Source organism: Aythya fuligula, chromosome 15 (genome assembly GCF_009819795.1).
Source record: "Aythya fuligula isolate bAytFul2 chromosome 15, bAytFul2.pri, whole genome shotgun sequence".
NCBI classification, from domain to species: Eukaryota; Metazoa; Chordata; class Aves; order Anseriformes; family Anatidae; genus Aythya; species Aythya fuligula.
In genome coordinates, this window is record NC_045573.1 from 4,605,921 (window position 1) to 4,625,499 (window position 19,579).

General features: G+C 38.7%; 1 protein-coding gene across 1 annotated transcript in view; it reads left to right on the forward strand.

Annotated features, from left to right (window-relative positions):
• CARD11 (caspase recruitment domain family member 11) overlaps positions 1-19,579 on the forward strand; it is a 44,086-nt gene that overhangs the window by 12,697 nt on the left and 11,810 nt on the right. Inside the window, exons 2-12 of the mRNA XM_032197638.1 lie at positions 8,825-9,037; positions 9,674-9,811; positions 10,438-10,763; positions 12,032-12,211; positions 13,980-14,132; positions 14,229-14,354; positions 14,830-15,027; positions 15,507-15,686; positions 16,708-16,762; positions 17,971-18,074; positions 19,262-19,365. Of these exons, the coding sequence (XP_032053529.1) occupies positions 8,825-9,037; positions 9,674-9,811; positions 10,438-10,763; positions 12,032-12,211; positions 13,980-14,132; positions 14,229-14,354; positions 14,830-15,027; positions 15,507-15,686; positions 16,708-16,762; positions 17,971-18,074; positions 19,262-19,365 (1,777 nt within the window). The remainder of the gene's footprint in view (positions 1-8,824; positions 9,038-9,673; positions 9,812-10,437; positions 10,764-12,031; positions 12,212-13,979; positions 14,133-14,228; positions 14,355-14,829; positions 15,028-15,506; positions 15,687-16,707; positions 16,763-17,970; positions 18,075-19,261; positions 19,366-19,579) is intronic.

The window sequence follows — 19,579 nt, forward strand, 5'->3', positions numbered from 1 at the left end:
AAGTTCTTCGTTTACATAAAATGAACAAAATGCATGTGAATGATTGCCATCATCACCTCAAGGAGACCAGACAGTGTTTGATCAAAAAGAATAGATATTAAGCAATTAAGAGCTAAACAAGATTGCATGTCTTCACAGAGCTAGGTACAGACCTATTATACCTTTGCATAGTGCATTGAGATAGTTAAGTGATTCATACTCTCATCCTGCGTGTAAGTCAAAATGTGCGCTGCTGTCATAATGCAGTATGCAGTTGGCACAGGGGTTATTTTTCATGTGTTTGGAGTAGTAGTGTTTGTTAAGGTCCATCCTTATAAAGGCTTATGACAGTTTTTTATTTGTCCATTCTTTGAATTTTGTTTATTTTGCCTAGACCAACTTAACAGTGGGACTCCCAGTGTAGGATTCTGTTGTATTTTTCTGTTCATTCAGAACAGTGTTTAAAGCCTGCTGAATGAAGTATTTTTTGCAAGCTTTCTTGGGCCATGGTGAATTATGGTGAGATTATCTGACAGTGTTCAAGACAGGAGCGTAACCTTTTCTGTTGTAAGAATGGCCTACACATTTACTGGCAGTTGTTGCTGAATTTGGAGACTGATAAACTAGAGTGCAGTCCTCCCATCTGATCCGCTGTGCATTAGCATTTGACTGGTTAGGGATGAGAGTACCACCTACATGGAATCATCATCTGACTGCATGGAAAATGTCCTTCTCTGAATGTTTTTTGTTATTGTTTTAACTTGTGTAATGTAGCTGCTTGTAGAAAGTGCAATCTTTTAATAAACAGAATGAGTAGCGGTTTTGGGTGGCACAGCAACACTTCTATTTTCCTGTTTTGTGTGACTCATTATATTAATAGAAGTGAAGTGTTAATAACACTGATGAGAACTAGGCTATCTGTGATAGAGTTGTGTGAGTTTCAGATATATGTATCAATGATATGAATCATTGTCCTAACCAGATTGTTATGTAGTTCAGTGCATGCAAATTACCTAGGAACACCCACTCTCTGAACCAAGGAATGTACTGTTTGTTGTACAGGGAGCACACATTTGCTGGAACCTTACCTGCAATCATCAACCCCATTTGCATGTTGGGCTAACTTGAGTTTTGAATTCAAGACTCCAGATCTGATGGCGGGAGCTCTCCTAATTACACTCTACTACCTCCCTGCCCCACTTAACAGTGGGACTTGTGTCTCCTCCTCCTAAGCTAGTGAAAATCTCATTATCAATTGTAAAAACAGAGTGAGTTAATCTCAAAGAAATAATTAACCTGAGACCTAATAACTAATCCTGAAGCATTTCTTAGACCAGCATTCTCATGAGCCCTTGGCAGCCTGAGGATGACAGCTTCTTCTTGAGATCTTTGCTTTTAGCACACATTAGTTGAGAGGAAATGCTCATGTCAGTAGTTAATGCTGCACTCAAGAAAGAAAGGCCAGACATATAAACATATTTGTACTACGTTAGCACAGTGATTTCTGTTGTCCTCATCATCATGCATAACAGCATGGAGAATGTGTAGATTAAAGCATTTATTAAATGTCAGGCTTTCAGCTCTCCAATGTTACTTTTCAAATCCTTTTAAATAGATGCACTAAATCCCTGTGGTAAATTATTTATTTAAATTATTGTGCCATTATCTTGATTTGCATGCTCAGAACTAGCATCAATTTCTGATGTATCAGGGTTTGTGGCAGGATCTTCCTTATTTGTCCCTTCATTTGCTTTACACCCTGCATTCTTTCCTTTGGCCTTTAAAAAGGCTTTTCCTGTTCTCATCTCTATCTCACTTCTGCTCCTCACTTTCATTCTGTTGATTTCCTTTTTATCTTTCTTTTTCTTTTTTCCTGTTCCCTTTTTGTCTCGTTTTCCCATGTCCTCACTATTTTTCATCCCTAAATCTTGTCTTTCTTTCTTCTCAGATTTTTTTCACCATTTCTCATTGCTCATCTCTCTCAATTCTCATTTACTTTCACAAATATTACCACTTAATAATGCTAGTGTTAATAGTTTCTGAAATCTGAGCATCAGATTATTTAAAAATATGGAAGATCATAGTAGACCAATACCAAGACCAGCGTAGACAATGACATTGAAAGAGGCAAATCACTCTGTTGACCCCAAAGGAAATCTAATCAACAATTAGATGCAGATAGGACCAAATTTCTAAGGTAGAAGTCTATGAGATGAAGTTCTAAATAGATGGATTTCTTTTCCATTCATTAGAGAGAAACTAGATTTTTAAGTTAAACTGGATGCCTTGTCCAGGTTGGTGAGATGACTCCACCCTCTGTCTCTTTTTATAAATTCATTCCTCTATCTGTGGTGCTTAGCAGGTATGCTGCTGAGGGTGCTAGAATTAGCACGTAACATCTTTCATGGTATGTAGAAAATAGTGACACAGAAAAATGACAGTGTCGTCAAAACATCATTGCTACTTTTCTTTAAGCTATTTGTAGAGGAGGATTTTTCCATTTTCTATGTTTATTATTGGTAATATATGTTCTACAACCAAATCTGATTGGATCGTGCATGTTCAGGGTAGCACAACTTGCTGTTGGTTTGCTATTGAGACAAAATTAGTCATTTCCTTCCTGTGTGATAACATGACAAGAGCTGTGAAGTTCTAAGCTGGCAGACCTGAGGAGGACATAGGCTTTAGATATTCTCACCAGCCAGAGAGCAAGGTGGTAAAGCATAGATCTGTGCTTTTTATGAAGCCCCAATGATTACAGGATCCTAATAAATACTGCTGGAGTGATTAAGGACTCACAACAATATTTCATTGGGCAAAACAACATTCTTAGTATGCAAACAGTTTTTTTCCTTCAGGAAGTGATAGGTACTTTATAGCCTTTTGTGTGCAATTTCAAAAGCAGGCTAAAGCTACATGTAGTAAGTGTGGAATTCAGTGCAAGGACTATTAGAGTATTAAGCTATATTATCCTGCAGTTCTGAAAAAACTAGTATGTGTGTTGTATACAACGTTTTCTGGTTTAGGTGATAATAAACAAACCATTGGTTCTGCTGTATTAACAATACTAATAATTGATCCTTGCTTTATCTGTGCACATTTCTTTTTCACTGAGATAGTTTTATGTGGGTCTATTCTTAGTAGAGTAACTAAAGGCAAAGAAAGAGGTAATTAAAGAGAATTCCTATAGCATTAATTCTTCTGGCCCTCTTGTGTTAGGGGAGGAATAGTGATTAGAGACAAATCTCTGATTTATTCTATTGCTTTCATTTTTTCATAGAGCAGAGATACTGAAGGAGCAACATGATAAAATTCTTCATTTCTTTTTCTCTCGTTTGGTTGTTTTTGATATAATACTTATGAAAATGAGGGGAAATTTCTTTCCCTCTTATGTTTGTAAATGCAATATGAATATGCCTCTTGAACAAGTTAGGCAGGTTGTTTGGGTTATCTCTGTCTCTCTCCTATTTAGAAAATGGAAGTAATATTTATGACTGTGGCTATCATCTGGCTTCACTGAAGATCCAGGTTTACCTTGCTGAAGCTTTGCATGTCTAGTAATGGTTTGGTTTTGTTTTTTTTTTTATACATTGTATGTACAGGAAGATTGACTCAATGGACAGAAAATATTTGTGCTAAAATAATCCTACTTTGTGTTTAAAGCTTCCTGCTCTTCTTCTACTTTGGAATTCTACTTTGGTATACTTAGTCTATATTTCTCTTTTATGTTTTATTGGGTTCATGGTGGTCTGTGGGCTGTCTGAATCTTTCATATAAAGAGGAAGTTCTGCTATATACAAAGTGGTTCTTTCCATGTCCAGGCACAGTGACCTGAAACAGAAATACAGCCCTATTTTTCAAGTGTTGTTTGCTTCAGAAAGTATTCTAAGGCTTAGAAAACCTGAAGTAATAAAACTGTGCTAATAATAAACGTTTTTCTATGGCCTTCCCATCTTAGTGGTTCCAAGTGCTTTGCAGTCACTACTGAATGAGTCCTACCTTGTCACAGAAATACTTGCTACCAGCCTCAGTTTCAGGTGTGGACACTGAGGTAGAAAGAATATAAAGTGCTGGTTCTCAAAGGCGGGTTAAGGCTTTGTCTCCTCTCATTTGCAGTCCAGATTTAGGCACCTGTATGGAAAGCAACTTGAAAGTGTAAGTAAACAAATTGTTGTTTTAATCAATGTTTAAGCTTTTCAGAAATGGTTTGCAGTACTGTAGAACATTCAGCACTGCAGCTAGCATAATTGGAAACTGCTGGTAGTGAGCATTTGAGAAAACCAGGATGTAAATAGAGCTCTCCTGTCTCCCTAAGCAAAGGAATATAATTTCCCTATCACACTTTAAGCTGTGGCTTTCCTCTAAAATTAAAAATAGCACTAAATCCCTTTGTGGTTTTGTGGTTCTCTGATATACAAATCAACATCTATCCATACAAGCAGCTTTTGAGAAAATTTCCTTGTTGTTATGCTTATATCATATGAGTTGCTACACAAACTTGAGGGAGAAAGGGCATCACCCCATGAAGTCTAGAGATATGCACAGAAAAAGCTGTAATACAAATAGCCTCAAAATGTTGGGGATAATATACATAGTTTTTAAAAGCTTTTTGCATCATTGTATTTTGCTTTAGTGTGCTAATTCATATGTGATCCTTTTCTTTTTTATATGCACATATTTAGTATTTAACACGAACAAACTTATGTTCATATTAAGTTTTAATTTGCACGTTTTGCACGGTGGTTTCTTTTTAAATACTGTTAGTCTGTGAACATCTGTGACAAATGCAGAAGTCCCAAGCATAAGAACAGTTCACCCTTCCACAACAAACTTCCTCCTGCTCCTAACCATGAGTACAATACCCTTTTTGTGTGTGTGTATTTCATGAAGGGCATATCAAGAAATCAGCAATGCTAGCTGAAGCCCTCATTTGTAGTCTGCTACATGGTGGTTTCTCAGTATCGACAGGCTGTCAAGAATTCACAGCAAGGGCATGCAAATAATTAAGGAGCTGAAGGGTTAATTTTTGCACCATCATGAAATTAAATCCCAAAAATGATCCTCAGGATGTGCCTTGATGAAGAGCACTTTATAGAACCCCTGGTTCTGAAGCCTAGAGGCTTTATTCCCTTGATCAGTGGAGAGTGTCACTGACGTATGAAAGCATGGAGTCTGGGTGAGAACAGAGAACAGCTTTAACTGCAAGGTGATTTGTTCAGTTGAAAAATATAACAAAAAAATAGCAAACACATAGAAAGATTCATTTGTGTGTAACAGCCAAGAGAAGAATATTCCCCGAGAGAGCAAAGGAGATGAGGGGAGTAGAGCGTTTCTTTCAGTGTAAAAAAGGGATTCTCTCTTTTATTTGTCTGCATCTATAGAGACCTTTGAAATAGATGGGACTAGCTGAGATTATTACTGGATTAAGATCTCCTGCGGTTAAAAGCTACGTTGTATACTAACTACTGAAAGGAGCAGCAGGAGAGCAATTTTTTAACTGCTGTGGCAATTCTTATTTCTTTTTGGCTACTGTTTGTTGAAGTCAGTCCAAGTCTGTGATTTCACACCTGTGATTTGTAATGGACATTGTAGTATTTCTGACATATCACAACTTCTGAATGTGTTAGGTTACAACTCGAGAGGTGCTGGAGTCAGAAACTAACTAGATAGTGATAATGAAGGTCAGATGAAATGATTACACAGTTGAAAACTTTTTAAGTCTGTCATTTTTAATTTGATAAGTAAAAACAACTTCTGTGCAATGTCATTACAGGAAGGAAGCAGGGAATAAGATCCTTTAAAAGACTGCAATATACATGTGCTGCTGAAAATCTCCTTTTACAATTAAAGCCACTAATGCAATACCTTTCTTAGCTTCCCTCTGAGTTTCAGTTGTCACATCTGGTTTTGTACCAGCATAATAAAATTTCATCTAATCATAAGCGTTTTATTTCTTATTCAATATTATGTTATGTGCTAAATCTAAATATTAAGTGGTTACTATGAAGGCTGCTCTATTAGTATCAGCTATTGGTTTCCATTGTCTCTGGAAAAGCTGCAAAACACAGTGGAGTTACGTGAAGTTTATATACTCATAGACCAGTCTAGCCAAGGAAACACAACAGGCAATACCCAAGCTCTGGGAAGGAGAAGAGTGCTACCCATTATGCAGTAGTAATCCCTCAAAGGGGGTGAGTAACAGCACGGACAACTAGGAGAGAGCTTAGCTGTGCTTCTGGTAGGGTATTTCCATCTTGAAAATGTGAAGAAGAAAGCAAAAGGATGATTCTCACATTGCTACATGGCAATGACAGACTACTCCACTGAACATTGTTTCTAAGGGCTTGATCCTGACAATAGGCTGTGCTTAATAAGTCTGCTACCAGAAATGCGCTTTTAAAATTCTTAACCACTCGTACAATATATTTATTACTTTCCCATTAAATGTTATATCCTCAAAATAACAGTATAGATATGTTATGCCCGTACATGAAGGACTATTTGTTAAAGGTATTTTTAATGTAATGTAAAAAATGTATTCATGTTGAGAATTATGCTGATGAGTGAACTTTTCTTTGAATCATTTAATGAAGAAATCCCTTACTAATGTCCTAAGGGAAGTGCTGACAGAGAGTGTAATAAGTTCTGGTTCAGTGCAGCAGACTGCAAGATATTTTGCATTTTATAAAATTCAGGCAAGTGCTTCTGAGGTCCATCTGTGAGCTTACTGGAATGCTTTGAAAAAGCAAAGGGCCTGCAACATACCTTTTTTTTAGATGCAGTAGCTGTGGCTAGATGACTAAAATACTGTGACCTTCTGCTTTATTGCCTTCTCCACATAATTCAGCTTTTTTTTTTTTTTTTTTTTTTTTTTTTTTTTTATACAATGTTTGTTAAATTCACCTTTGAAATTAAATATACATTTTTTTCCAGAACAACTGGTGGACAGTAAGGTTCATGAGAATGTATGAATATTTCAGATGAAGCTATGTTTCACCATCAGAATTCCTCCCACTGCTACCTACTTTATATAGCTTTATCTGTTGTTTTACCTTTATACTGTTAATTGCTCCAGTGTCAATTTTACCACATGCAAATGCTGGTACACAGTAAAAATTTATTCCATCCTGTAAGCAGTTCATAGTCTCAGAGAGACTTTCTCCTAATGACAGCCATGGCCCCATGATCCTAGATCCCACCAAGCAAATGTGGTCTTCCCTGCCCTCTGAGGATGGCTGTCTCTTCTGGCCCATTTAATAGCAGCCAGTGGAGTAGTAAAATGTACATGCAATCAGCAGAGCTAATGCTAAAAAATGGTTCCTGGGATATGAAATTACAAAGAAAAAAATTCTGCAAGAGCTACTGGAGTACAAGAGAGAACAGCAAAGCTTCTGGCACTTCTCCCATAACCTGTCCATGATATGAGGAACTCATTCAATTTTTTCTCATAGAGACATTGAACCCCAGCCTAGAATTCTGGACAATTTGGGAAGACATTTGAAAGCACAAGGCAAGGAACATGCGTTTTTGTAGGACTATTTTGCATTTTATTATGATAGAACACTGACAAACACATTATCTAGAAGATTAGCACTTGCATTTTTAGTTTCCAAAATGAGGAGTTAATCGCCTCTGGCTATACAGAATAATAGCTGGTTCTGCCCAGTGACGTTCAGTGTAATGTATCATGCTTTGCAGTTCCTAAAGTTGGAAGCTGAGGAAATTATAACACAATGCAGAGAGCTTTTCTGGTCCAAGAAAAACACCTTGCTTTAGTTACTGATTACCACCAAAGCCTCATAAAGCACTGATCTCAACTCTTATGACCTAAGAACTGCACATTCTTCTTATACCATGGTCTCTGATAGGCTAAAATAACTCTTGAAACAGAAGCTTAACTTCCATGTGCCACCTGGATTGCAAGATCTTGAAAAAGCAAGAATGTAAAAATGAGACTTTTTTGAGATCTGACATTTATCACAAATTTAAGAGGGAAAGATTTTTACAGTTTCCTTACTATTAACTTAGCTTTACTACAAGTTTTTTTTCACCTTGTTGCCCGCCTTGTAACCTTCTCTAATGAGATGGTTACAAATTAGGAGTTGGCAGGAAATTGCTTAGCAAGCACTCAAAGATCATGTGATAGCTTTTGCATGAGCCAAGAACGTTTTCAGGCTTCAGTGATACAATGCTCATACCTATCCACTCATGCAGAGAGAGGCAAGGTCTGAACTCACGGGTACTGGCATTCGTGCCCACATGTCCATCAGTACACACACAGCTCCGGGAGGCAGGCATGCATAACTACTTGCCTATGAGTTAACTCTTCTTTAGGTATAGTTATTTTCATCATTTGGCTTGTCACAGATATGCAGGGAAGTTGCATGTTCAAATCAGTACAGCTGAGAGGAGCAGGGGAGATGAGAATGAAAGCCGTAGCTTCCTGCAGTGAGTATTTGTCTTTGTTCTGAGCTTTGTATGTTCATACCCTTTCTTGCATCGCACCACGTCCTTTACTATTGCTTCTATTATGAAGAGGGATTCTCTGACTTCAGGAGACCTTCATGGAGTTAGCTGAGCTACAGATTCATCACCAGAGAGCAATACACAATAGTTCATAGACTCAAGATAGCTCTTGTCTGAACTGTCACTTTCCAGATGAGCTGTGGACAGGCTGCACTTCAGTTCAAACAGTTTCAATATAGGGCAGACTCAGCATTAGTCAGAAGTGATTTTAAGCTCATTCTATATGACATGGAAGCACAAAACCAAAACAAACCAAAACAAAAACAGGATAGAAACTGTCCTGTTTGATGTTCATTTGCCAATTGTTTCCCTTGTTAAGGAGGAGAGCTGGAGATGGATGACTGCCTGGAGACACTGAAAGATGAGGAGGAAGCTTTGTGGGAGAACGTGGAATGCAACCGGCACATGCTGAGCCGGTACATCAATCCTGCCAAACTGACCCCCTACCTGCGGCAGTGTAAAGTAATCGATGAGCAAGATGAAGATGAGGTGCTTAACTCGCTTATGCTGCCCTCCAAAATTAACCGAGCAGGTAATTATTTTATGAATGGCTACATCTGTATCCCTGTTTGAATGGTATTACTTTGCTAAGTCTAGAGGGAGCCCGTAGCAAGTTACAGATTGTCAAATGGAAACCATATATCCCATTTATGGGAGGTTTAATGTGAAGAGGGGGAATCTGCTGCTGTTATTTTGATAACAATGACTCTTGCCAGTGTTGTGCAGACCAGAGCTTGTGGGGTACATGTTCCCATCACAGCCTTGGCAAATATTTCATTTAACACAAGCAGCAGCCCTTGTCATTCCAAGGGTAGATTTTCAGCTGTCTTGTGGTGCTTCGTGATTTGTCACCGAAGGGTCTACCATCCTAGCATTTCAGTACTGCCTGGTAAAAGCTGCACTGAATAAGGCATCTTTTGAAATTCCTGTTCCAGCGACAAATTTGCTTGCACACCTTCAGAATAACGATCAGCGCAAACATAAAGAATGTGTGGCATTACTTCATGAGTTCAGCTGAACTCAATTAATCAGCCAGATTTTCCACAGTGCATTGCTGTGTCAGAGACAAACCTTAAAGAGATTTAACTTCAGGGATACGCCGCTTGCTTATGCTACTCATAGTGCTGTTAAGTCACCTCTCAGTCTGTTCCCTGTGGGTTGTTCTCAGGGCGGCTACTGGACATTCTTCACACCAAGGGCCAAAGGGGCTATGTGGTTTTCTTGGAGAGTCTGGAGTTTTACTACCCTGAGCTCTACAAACTGGTGACAGGGAAGGAACCCACAAGGAGATTTTCCACTATTGTTGGTGAGTAAAATCAGTCCCAAAGCCTATTGAAATGAGGACTATCTTGAAGACTGGGTTTGATCTTTTAGGCAAGAAGTGCGAATAAAAGCTAGTGTTTTAGTAGCATTGTGCAGTTTTTCAGTCCTTTTCAATGCACAAGGAACGAGCAACAGCTGAGGTACAAAGAAAAGGAAGATCCCAGTTGTATGAATGGGGCTGTAGAGCTTCCAATGAAGTGACAGCCATTACAAGAGGTCTCAAGAGAAGAAGCACTGGAACAGCAGACTTAATTTACGTGGATGAGTGACACATGCAGAAAATCTGAAGGATTCAGATTAATTGTATTTGTACAGATCCATTTTACAATGTTTGTGCTATTTCCATAGGCATGTCAGCTCAGCTGCAACAAGACAAATTTTAAGGCTTCATATTCTATCTAAGCAAAGCTGTATGCATGTATATTGTGATTCTGGTAATAGTACGCTGTGTAATACTTGTACTGTTCCCAGTTAGATATATAAATGTGTATGTATTTGTACATAGGCTACATCTCTGTATATAATTTGGGATACTTATTTCTTATTCAGTTTTGCTGACCCTACTTAAGTTACTTTAAAAGAAATTGATAAACTGTTCACACATTTCAGTGGAGGAGGGACATGAAGGCCTTACCCATTTCCTAATGAATGAGATCATTAAGCTTCAGCAGCAAGTAAAGGCAAAAGATGTGCAGCGCTATGAACTCTTGGCAAAATCTCGCCAGTTGGAGGATGAGAGAAAACAACTAAAGCTGAACAAGATAGAGCTGCTGACCTTTCAGGAGAGATACAATAAGATGAAGGAGGAAAGGAACAACTACAATGATGAGCTGGTCAAGGTGAAGGATGAGAACTACAATCTGGCCATGAGATATGCCCAGCTGAGTGACGAGAAGAGCATGGCTGTGATAAGAAGCCGAGACCTCCAGCTAGAGGTGAGAGAAATGCTCTGGGTACCTTTAATCAGGAATAGTAATGGAGGATGCCGGTGGCATGTGGCAAAAAGAGACCTTCCCTGACAGTAGAGAGATGTAGAGCTCTCATTCGCTTTGCTTGTCCAGATGATTAGGGGCACCACTGTACAGAAATGCCTACTGCAGTGATGTGTATTAATGGCAGGTAATTTACATACTTATAATGGATTAGGAGAAAATAACATACATAAAAGCAAAATTTTAAAAACATAATTGTTTGCTAGAATAATAATTTTAGCTTTTCGCTCAATAATGTATTAAGACAGTTATCCAGGTTTGCATTACAGTGTTTTACTGAAAAAGTCTCATATAGAATATTGAAATATCTTGGGGCCATTTAGAAAACAGAATTGTTTCAAGTGCACTAAAATTTATTCTTGTGTGTGTGTCACAGGTGAGACAAAGTAAACAACTACCCACAGTGGATATGGATACTGAGGTTTATTTTAGAACCAAAGAGATTAGACATTTTATGCCACTTTGCTTTTTCACACAGTCATTTGTTCCCCTCCCTTGGTGCTGCCTTTTATCAGGCTCAGTGCTCCTACTCTGCATGGAGATCGCTGCTGGTGCAGGAAGCTCAGGCAGAAATTTGTGTCAGTTTCTGCTGCTTGCAGTCACCAGTCGCAGGTGTTACTGGCCAAGGATGCTGGGTTTTCAGGTTTTCCCTGGCATTCATATCCATGCATCTCTGATCTCCAGGATACTCCACCACTTCCAGGTTTTTCCTCCAGCCAAGATCATCACCTTCTTCTTTCCACACTCCATTCCTTCTCAAGTTACTTTTTGGGAACCCCTCTATTCTATCCAGAATCCCAAGCCCCCCTTTATTCCCAATCCAAATAGTTTATGTGCAGAAGCACAATGTGTGGTCATCCTCCTAAGCAGTAGTTCTGTCTTGAATCTCTATTTATTATAGGATCAAGGATGTGATGCTTTTTTAGTCCCAAATTTATCAAAATTTGCAACCAGTCCATACCAGTTACAGCGAGCAAGTAGCAGGCTTCTGCTTGAGAGTTCAAAAGTTCAATACTGGACTTTCACCACACACACATATATACACAATTATCTGCTGCTTGTTAGCATTCGCAGTTTAAGTTATTTTTTCCACCTATGACAGTATGTTTTCACCTGAAAGTGAGAGTGTTTCCAAAACAGTCACTGCCAGAGCTAGAAATGATTTCTTTCCTTTCTTATTTCTCCTTTTCACTGCTCCCTGGCTGTTCTAGATTGACCAGCTGAAACATCGCTTGAACAAGGTGGAAGAAGAATGTAAACTGGAGAGGAACCAGTCACTGAAACTGAAAAACGATATTGAAAACCGACCCAAAAAGGAACAGGTGCTGGAGCTGGAGCGGGAAAATGAGATGATGAAGACTAAAATCCAGGAGTTACAGTCCATCATTCAGGTATAAATGCAGAGTACTACACTGAAGAAAGCTACACACTTCAACTTACCCTGCCTGCTTACCCAGATGATGGAATCAGCAGCCTTTGACTGCTCCTTGCCTCCAGGCATCCCCACACTCACCTCCCATACTGTCTCACATACTCCATTTTTCACAGCCTGCTTCACAGTATCTAAATATCTGGAGGAGGCTGGGAGTGTAGACAGAGAAGCAGCTGGTGGTGACAGCTCCCACACAGTTTTAGTAAGGCACAGGGGGTTGAGTCCACAGTGGGGAAACTAGAAACTATGAACAGGAGAAGTTGGCATGGTCTCTGCTACAAAAAATATTGTCGTCTGATAAGTCAAGCTGTTGAGAAATTGGCTCTTTCAAGGTGCAGAGTGCAGCTGCTTAATTAATGAGCATTCAACTCCATGTTTTAATCCTGCCGTGGTCCTTTTTACCAGTAGGTCAGTACAAAGCTGGGCCTATTAGCCAGCCTAGAAATTTTTGACACTGTCCCTGTGTACCCTGTTCTATGCTATTGCCCCACTTGTGCCAAAAAGTCCTGATGAAGCAAAGCATAATAAAGGTTTCTGAACTTGGGTGGTCACTGATTTCCAGAATGCCCCATAAAGAACTGCTGTAACTTGCACAAGGAGCTTAACCAGCCCTTTTTTGGGAAACAAAATTGGGAACAAGGTTGATACGCAGCTAATTTAGCACTGCATTACACTTCGAAAAGCATAGCCAAGTATTAGGATATATGTGAAAGTGATCAGCGCTTTGCTGGGCAAGACTAGTGGCCTTTTAAAATAACACTTTAAAAATTATCAATAGAAAACATTTCAGAACATGGCTGTAGCCTTTAGCAGTGCCTAACAGTTCTTAGTTTTAATACAAATCCAATTCAAAGGTTGAAAAAGCATGTGGTGTAGAAGGTTCTGGGAGTTCTGGTCCATGTAGACTCTCTCATATTGATTGAAATGGTCTTATACATGTAGCACCTAAAGTAATAGATGAATTATCACTAAATGTCTAAAAATAGGGTTGTAATTCTCCTAAGTGAAAATATAAATGAACAAAAGGCAGTTTGTTTTAGAAATATTTACTTTATTAGGTAACCGAAATGTCACTGAAATCTCCAACTTAGTCTAGGTATTTTAAAAATAAATATGCATGTTACTTGCTTGCATTTTGTGCCTTTTTCATCTTGCATTCATTGTTAATTTTGGATGACAGTTTATTTGTTGGAACCTGCTCTGGTAATCTTGTTAATTTTAAATCTGAAAGAAAAAATATTGCTGGACACCATAGAAAATGAAGCTGTGGTACAAGCGAATTTGAGCATGTTTAATATTCTCTAAGCATAGCCCTCTAAAGCCTATGCATGCTTTAAAAATTCCTCTGAATGTTTTCTTAGGCCCTGCTCTTTGGCAAAGGGTGAATTTTGTGTTCAGTGAGAGCTGATTAATAGAGAAGAATTTTAAATGCAGGGCTTGGAGTGAAGAATTGTGACTGCATCCAAAATGGATCAAATTATAGCCAGTACAATAAAACAGTAAAACTGTTCCTTCATCAGACTATTCTGACAGCAAGACAGACTTTATTCATCTTCTCTGACAGTATTTTAAAATATGAACAAATGTCCATCTCTTCTGCTGCTTTCCCATTGCAATACCATGTTCATTTTATATTCCTCTTGTTTGTTACCATCTTTGTTTCTTTTTTCCCCTACAATATTCTTTTCTCTTTCCCTGGCCTGTCTCATAAAAATGTCTTTCATCAGGCTGACAAGCGGAGTTTACCAGATTCGGACAAAGCCATTTTGGATATTCTGGAACATGACCGTAAGGAGGCACTAGAAGATCGTCATGAGTTGGTCAACAAGATCTTTAATCTCCAAGAGGAGATTCGTCATGTGGAGGACTTAAGAGATAAGGTGAGAAAGGAAAGGATGGAAAGAAACAGGATATTTCAGGCTAGTACCCAAAAGATCTTTTAGAGCAGTAGTAGTTAATGGTCTGCCATTTTCCAGTATCTTGAAGAGAAAGAAGATTTGGAGTTAAAGTGTTCAACGCTAGGAAAAGACTGTGAGATGTACAAGCACCGTATGAACACTGTGATGATACAGCTAGAAGAGGTGGAAAAGGAGCGAGACCAGGTATCTAACAGTTAAAGTGGGGAAAATTAGTAGCAAAAGCCTGTATCTCTTCTGTGTCACTTTGGGGGACTGTGGGTAATTGGACCCAAAATACCATTAAAGCATAAACATTTACAAGAAACTCTACTCATTGGAATTTGCATTATAATAATTATACGCAGGATGATATTGGGTTGTTACCACAGAGTAGCATCCTCTTGAGATCTTAACAACTACTGCAGGCTTCATATTAGTGTCCATACAATTTGCACTCTGGAGTATTTTGCCACCAACCCAGAGAGAACTGGAGATGAACCACCCTCATCATCATATTTTTAAATGGTACTACTGTGGCACGTCCTGGTCTTCACTGCTGTGTTAATTGGTGGATGGTTACAATTTCTGAAGTCCCCATTCCAAATGCCTTACAAACAAAACCACCGGGAGAAAGTATCTGGTGCCCAGATACAAAACAGGTTTCTTCTCTCCACTGCAGGCATTCCGCTCACGTGATGAGGCTCAGACACAGTATTCACATTGTCTGATTGAAAAAGATAAATACAGGAAGCAGATTCGAGAGCTGGAGGAGAGAAATGATGAACTCCGAATTGAAGTGGTTCGGAAAGAAGCTTGCATTGTTAACCTAGAGTGCAAACTCCGACGGCTCTCTAAGGACAATAATTTTCATGACCAGGTAGGGTTGAGAAAGACAAACATGAGTTATTTATTTAAGACTTCACTTGTAAAACAATATAATATGGAAGGAAGAGAGGACTCCATTTATTTCCTCCATTAATTAACTAAAAAATCTACTTCTACTAAATGCCAACGCTCTGAAAATTTTTTCAGTGCAATGGGGTTCAAGTTATCCACGTCACACACATAGCTTCTCAAAGGCTGGAATTTCACATCTTGATTTAAAATGGATGGGAAAAATTGTAGAAAGAATGAATTTCTGCACTGGGGTAGAAATTGTGAATTCTTTTTGAGGAATTTGTTCCAGTAGACAAAAATACCCACAGATGTCAATCTGAGTTACTTTTTTGGGACTGGACCACATTCTATGTGAGCTGAAGCACTCAAGTCACAGAAAATTCTATCAGATTACTCTAAAGGGAAGTCATGAGCAATTGTACCAAACTCTTCTCAGTAGTGTTTCCCTCTGATCTTTAGAGTTTGCCAAGGAATCTACCCATTACCATTATCTCCCAGACCTTTGGGACTTCTAGCCCAAAAGCCAATGGTCAGGAAGCAGATGACTCCTCCACTTCTGAAGAGTCTCCAGAAGACAACAAATTCTTCTTGCCTGATCAAGCTCGACTCAAGAGAAGAGTGAACCTAAAGGGAATCCAGGTATGTTTTAATATCAGTCTGGAATGGTACAGTGCAGGGACTGTTAGAACAAAGAGATGATACATGTTGTGGTTATGCCTCTGGAGCACTGTGCTATAAAGATAGGAACAGATTTGTATAATACTGTCAGTTTTTACCCTGTGGTGATTTGTGTCTTGAGGAGCAGATTTAATCAGGTTTCATTGACCATTTTCTGTCCCTTTTCTCCATATTCTCCTTGCTTCTGCTGTTCATTCACATTCTTGGAGCGCTGTCAATAAATTGATTCGTTGCCTCCTTAACAGTAGTGAAAAAAAATGACATAATGCCGGAAGTCTAGCACACAAGGAACTAAAGGTGGAAATTGAAGCATTGGTGGAAAAGCTCACATCAATAGGTAGAAATAATACAAAGAAATGGACACAATCTAGAGTCAAATTAACTGTCTAATTTAGAATTAAATTACGGCAATTTCCTCTCACTCAAAAGTAAGGGGTAGCATGAGTTAGGTCCATGATTTCACCAACTAGCCGCATTCACACTGCTATTATCTGATGCTATGTTCATGAATTGTAAAAAATATACAGTCTAACATTTGGGGTTTTGAGCTTCTCTTCCCTTTCATCTGCATTTGAATTCTCCCTGCCCTTCATAACCTTTCTGAGCTTTTACTGTCATTATTACTTATGGCAATAGAGCTGCATTTTTTACATTTCATGCTCCAAAAGGATGCCTGTTGTATTAACAGCTGCCTGAAACCAGTCCCAAGGCACCCACTTAGCTTTTTTTTTCTTACTTTGTTCCCTCAGCAGATTCTGGAAATTGCAATACATTTAGGCCAGATTTTGAAAGTAGTTAGGTAGATAAATCCCATTCATGGAAGTGACATTTAGATACCTAAATATCTTCAAAGTTTGAGGTCCTGTTGTTTAAATGAGGACAAATATGCAGCACAACAGTGAAAAGGGGGGTGAAAATCTCTTTTTTACAGTAAGTGGCAAATATACTGCATTTGTTTTGATTTTTGTCCTCTTTCTTATAGATAAATCCAAGAGCTAAATCCCCTGTCGGCATGAAAACAACATCAGAGTTTCAAGGTCAGAAAGAGCACCTATGTCCTTATTCCTTTTCTGTTGCTTTGTCTCATTCATTCCATCTCTTTAAGTTATTTTAACAAACATTCCAATTCTGGATGTTCTTAACCAAGTCCAAGCCAGTAAAACAGAGAGTGTATCTCACAGTGACTAATGTCATAATCTGAAGTAGTCAAGTGTTCTACTCAATCAACCTCTCCATCCAGAGATACCTCTACAAGCACACAATATTGCATTCAGTAACTAAATTTTCAGTTTACTTAATTTTCCTTTTAGCTTATAAAAATTGTAAAGGCTGTTTTGTGATACCTGTACTAAAAGTGATACTATTCTCTTTTGGCTGTTGGAAAAATCCTTTGAGCTGTATAGACCCCAATCTAGTGATCATCTAATGAGTTTCCTTGTCCTTCAGCAAAAAGGAAGGACTTTTTAGAAATTATTTTTTAAATCTAAAGCATTGCAAAGGCTGGAGTGGGGGAGGGTTGACCCACCCATCAGCCAGCTGCCAAGTTACCAAATTAGTTGCTGTATACTCCTAATTCCTCTTATTTAGCTAACACTGTTCTCAAAGCAAAGATCTTAAGCGGCACTTCCTTTATTTTTATCTGCTGCAGCATGGTAGCTGTTGTACAAAATAACAAGGTAAACGTGGTTTCCTACTGTAACACATCGTATGTATGTTTAGTATTAGGTGATGGCAAAGTTAGTTTGAATTAGAGGTGCTGGAGAAGGGAGGAAATCCACAGAGACATTAACCTGGGGCTGCTGAAGGATCTCAGACTTCCTGGTCCCAGCGGTAAATTTTTGGTTGTAAAAAAAGAAAAAAAAAATTAATTCAGTGAGTCAGCCTTAATGCAGATTGTCAGATCCAGATGATGAAGGTAAAACACAAAGGAATAAAACAATCCTTCTCTAATCTGGTATTTAGTATTTGTAGAGCTAACAAAAAAGTGCAGGAAAGAATTGAAAGGAATGGTTGGCAAGAGGCTGTTCAGCGTGGTGTGCATTTCTGTCCCAGGGCAGGAAAGGGTGCCAGTGCTGCCGAGTGCCTCCTGCAGCCTCTGTCCAGTACAGGAAGGACAAACATGATAAACTGAAATGGAAAGATAATCTTAGGTGTTGTTGCAAATCTGTGAAAGATTCTGTATTGAAAGTGATCTAACATCATTTTCTTTGCTGTCTGTATTTTTCTCTGTCATCTGTAAGCGCAGCAGTCAGAGCACAGGATGAAGATGGGGCTGATGCCAGCAATGGCCGCACAGACACTAGTTCCTCTAATTCTGTTTCCATCAGCAGCTGTGAAGTCAGCAAAATTGTAAGGAGCCTTCTGATGCCCCTTGCCTGTCTGCAACCTTCTCTCCTAACGTGGCTGAGAGCTTCTGCAACGCGGTGTTATCGCTTCACTAGCATCCCAGCTGTGATCAAATTCAAGACCTTTGTCAGAAGCTCTCTTAATCCTTTTACCAGCATTTTGTTAGAACCATGTGATTAGCCTTTTCCAAAATTACAGAACTGCTCTATGTTTATTGACAATTATTTTAGAGGTATTTATGACCTCTCACTGTCTCCTTATACCGTTTCACATTTGCTGTTAGGAAGATGAGATTCTCTTTGAAAGCTGCTTTGTAATGTAAGAAAATTTTCAGGTTATACTTTTTTTTTTTTTTTTTTTTTTGATTTCTCTAATGCTTCTTCTGTCCGTAAGTAACAGTGAGTGAGAAAAGGGGTGCAGATCACAGCTGGAAGTTTCTGCATGCCATAGCCAAACCATTTCTTCCCTGCTTGCTGTATCCCCATAATCTCTCAAGGTAGATATTCCATTATACATATGTGAGCACTGACACAGCAGGACAAGCAGACAGAGAGAGTGCTCTTGCAGAGTGTTAATAACAAAGAACAAAACATCTTTCTAGAACACCGTGAAAAATGCTGCCCCCAGGAAATTAAAATTATACCCAAGAATAGCCAGGAAAGAACTCCCTGCCACTCGTAATAAGCTTAGCTGTTTTAGGAATATTCTTTGGAATGTCTGTTGGATACTTCGATGACTTACACTATCATCCCTGCAGTACAATTTAAAGTTGAGACTCCAAACCAGTGTACTAGATTAATAATTGACTCTATAGAGATCTGTATTTTTCTTCCTCATTCCTACTATGTGTATGTCTAGAAATATATGTATATATGTGTTTACATTCTGCTTCTCACCCTCTTCATCCTGTATGTCAGCTGTGCAATATTTATTCTGCATATCAAGGATAAAGTTAAAATTCTTCAGTAAATCCACTCACAGAAAAAGGTATTTTGCCATCATACAATCTGAACATATAGCTATAATGCTGGAACATATGAATGTGAGTCTATAATCATTTTTTCGTACTTTTGGATATGTTTCTCAGTGCAGAATACTACTGGCAAGCTAACAGACTAATGCTTCTGTAAATTAAAAATGATACCATGTTTAATACAGACATCCTTTCTTTTGCTGATGTTTTTTAAAAGCAAACCCTGAGAAATCGCAATGACAGTATCATGTCTACCACTCCTGAGCCTCCAGGAAATGACTCGATTGTCCGACGCTGCAAAGAAGATGCCCCTCATTGCAGGTAGGTAGCTGGTAAAGTATGTCCAAAACCTGGTGGCACAATGAGGGAGTAAAAAGGGCCTTAAATGTCCTTTTGTGTGTCTCTAGCTGGAGAGTTTCTGTTAGGAAGTGGGGGTAACTTCCTAAATGCTTTTGGGCTGCGGCCATTCATCCCTAATCTTGTCTGTCTCACAGACATCTGAATGGCATTGACCCCTTCTCTGAAAGCTTTATAG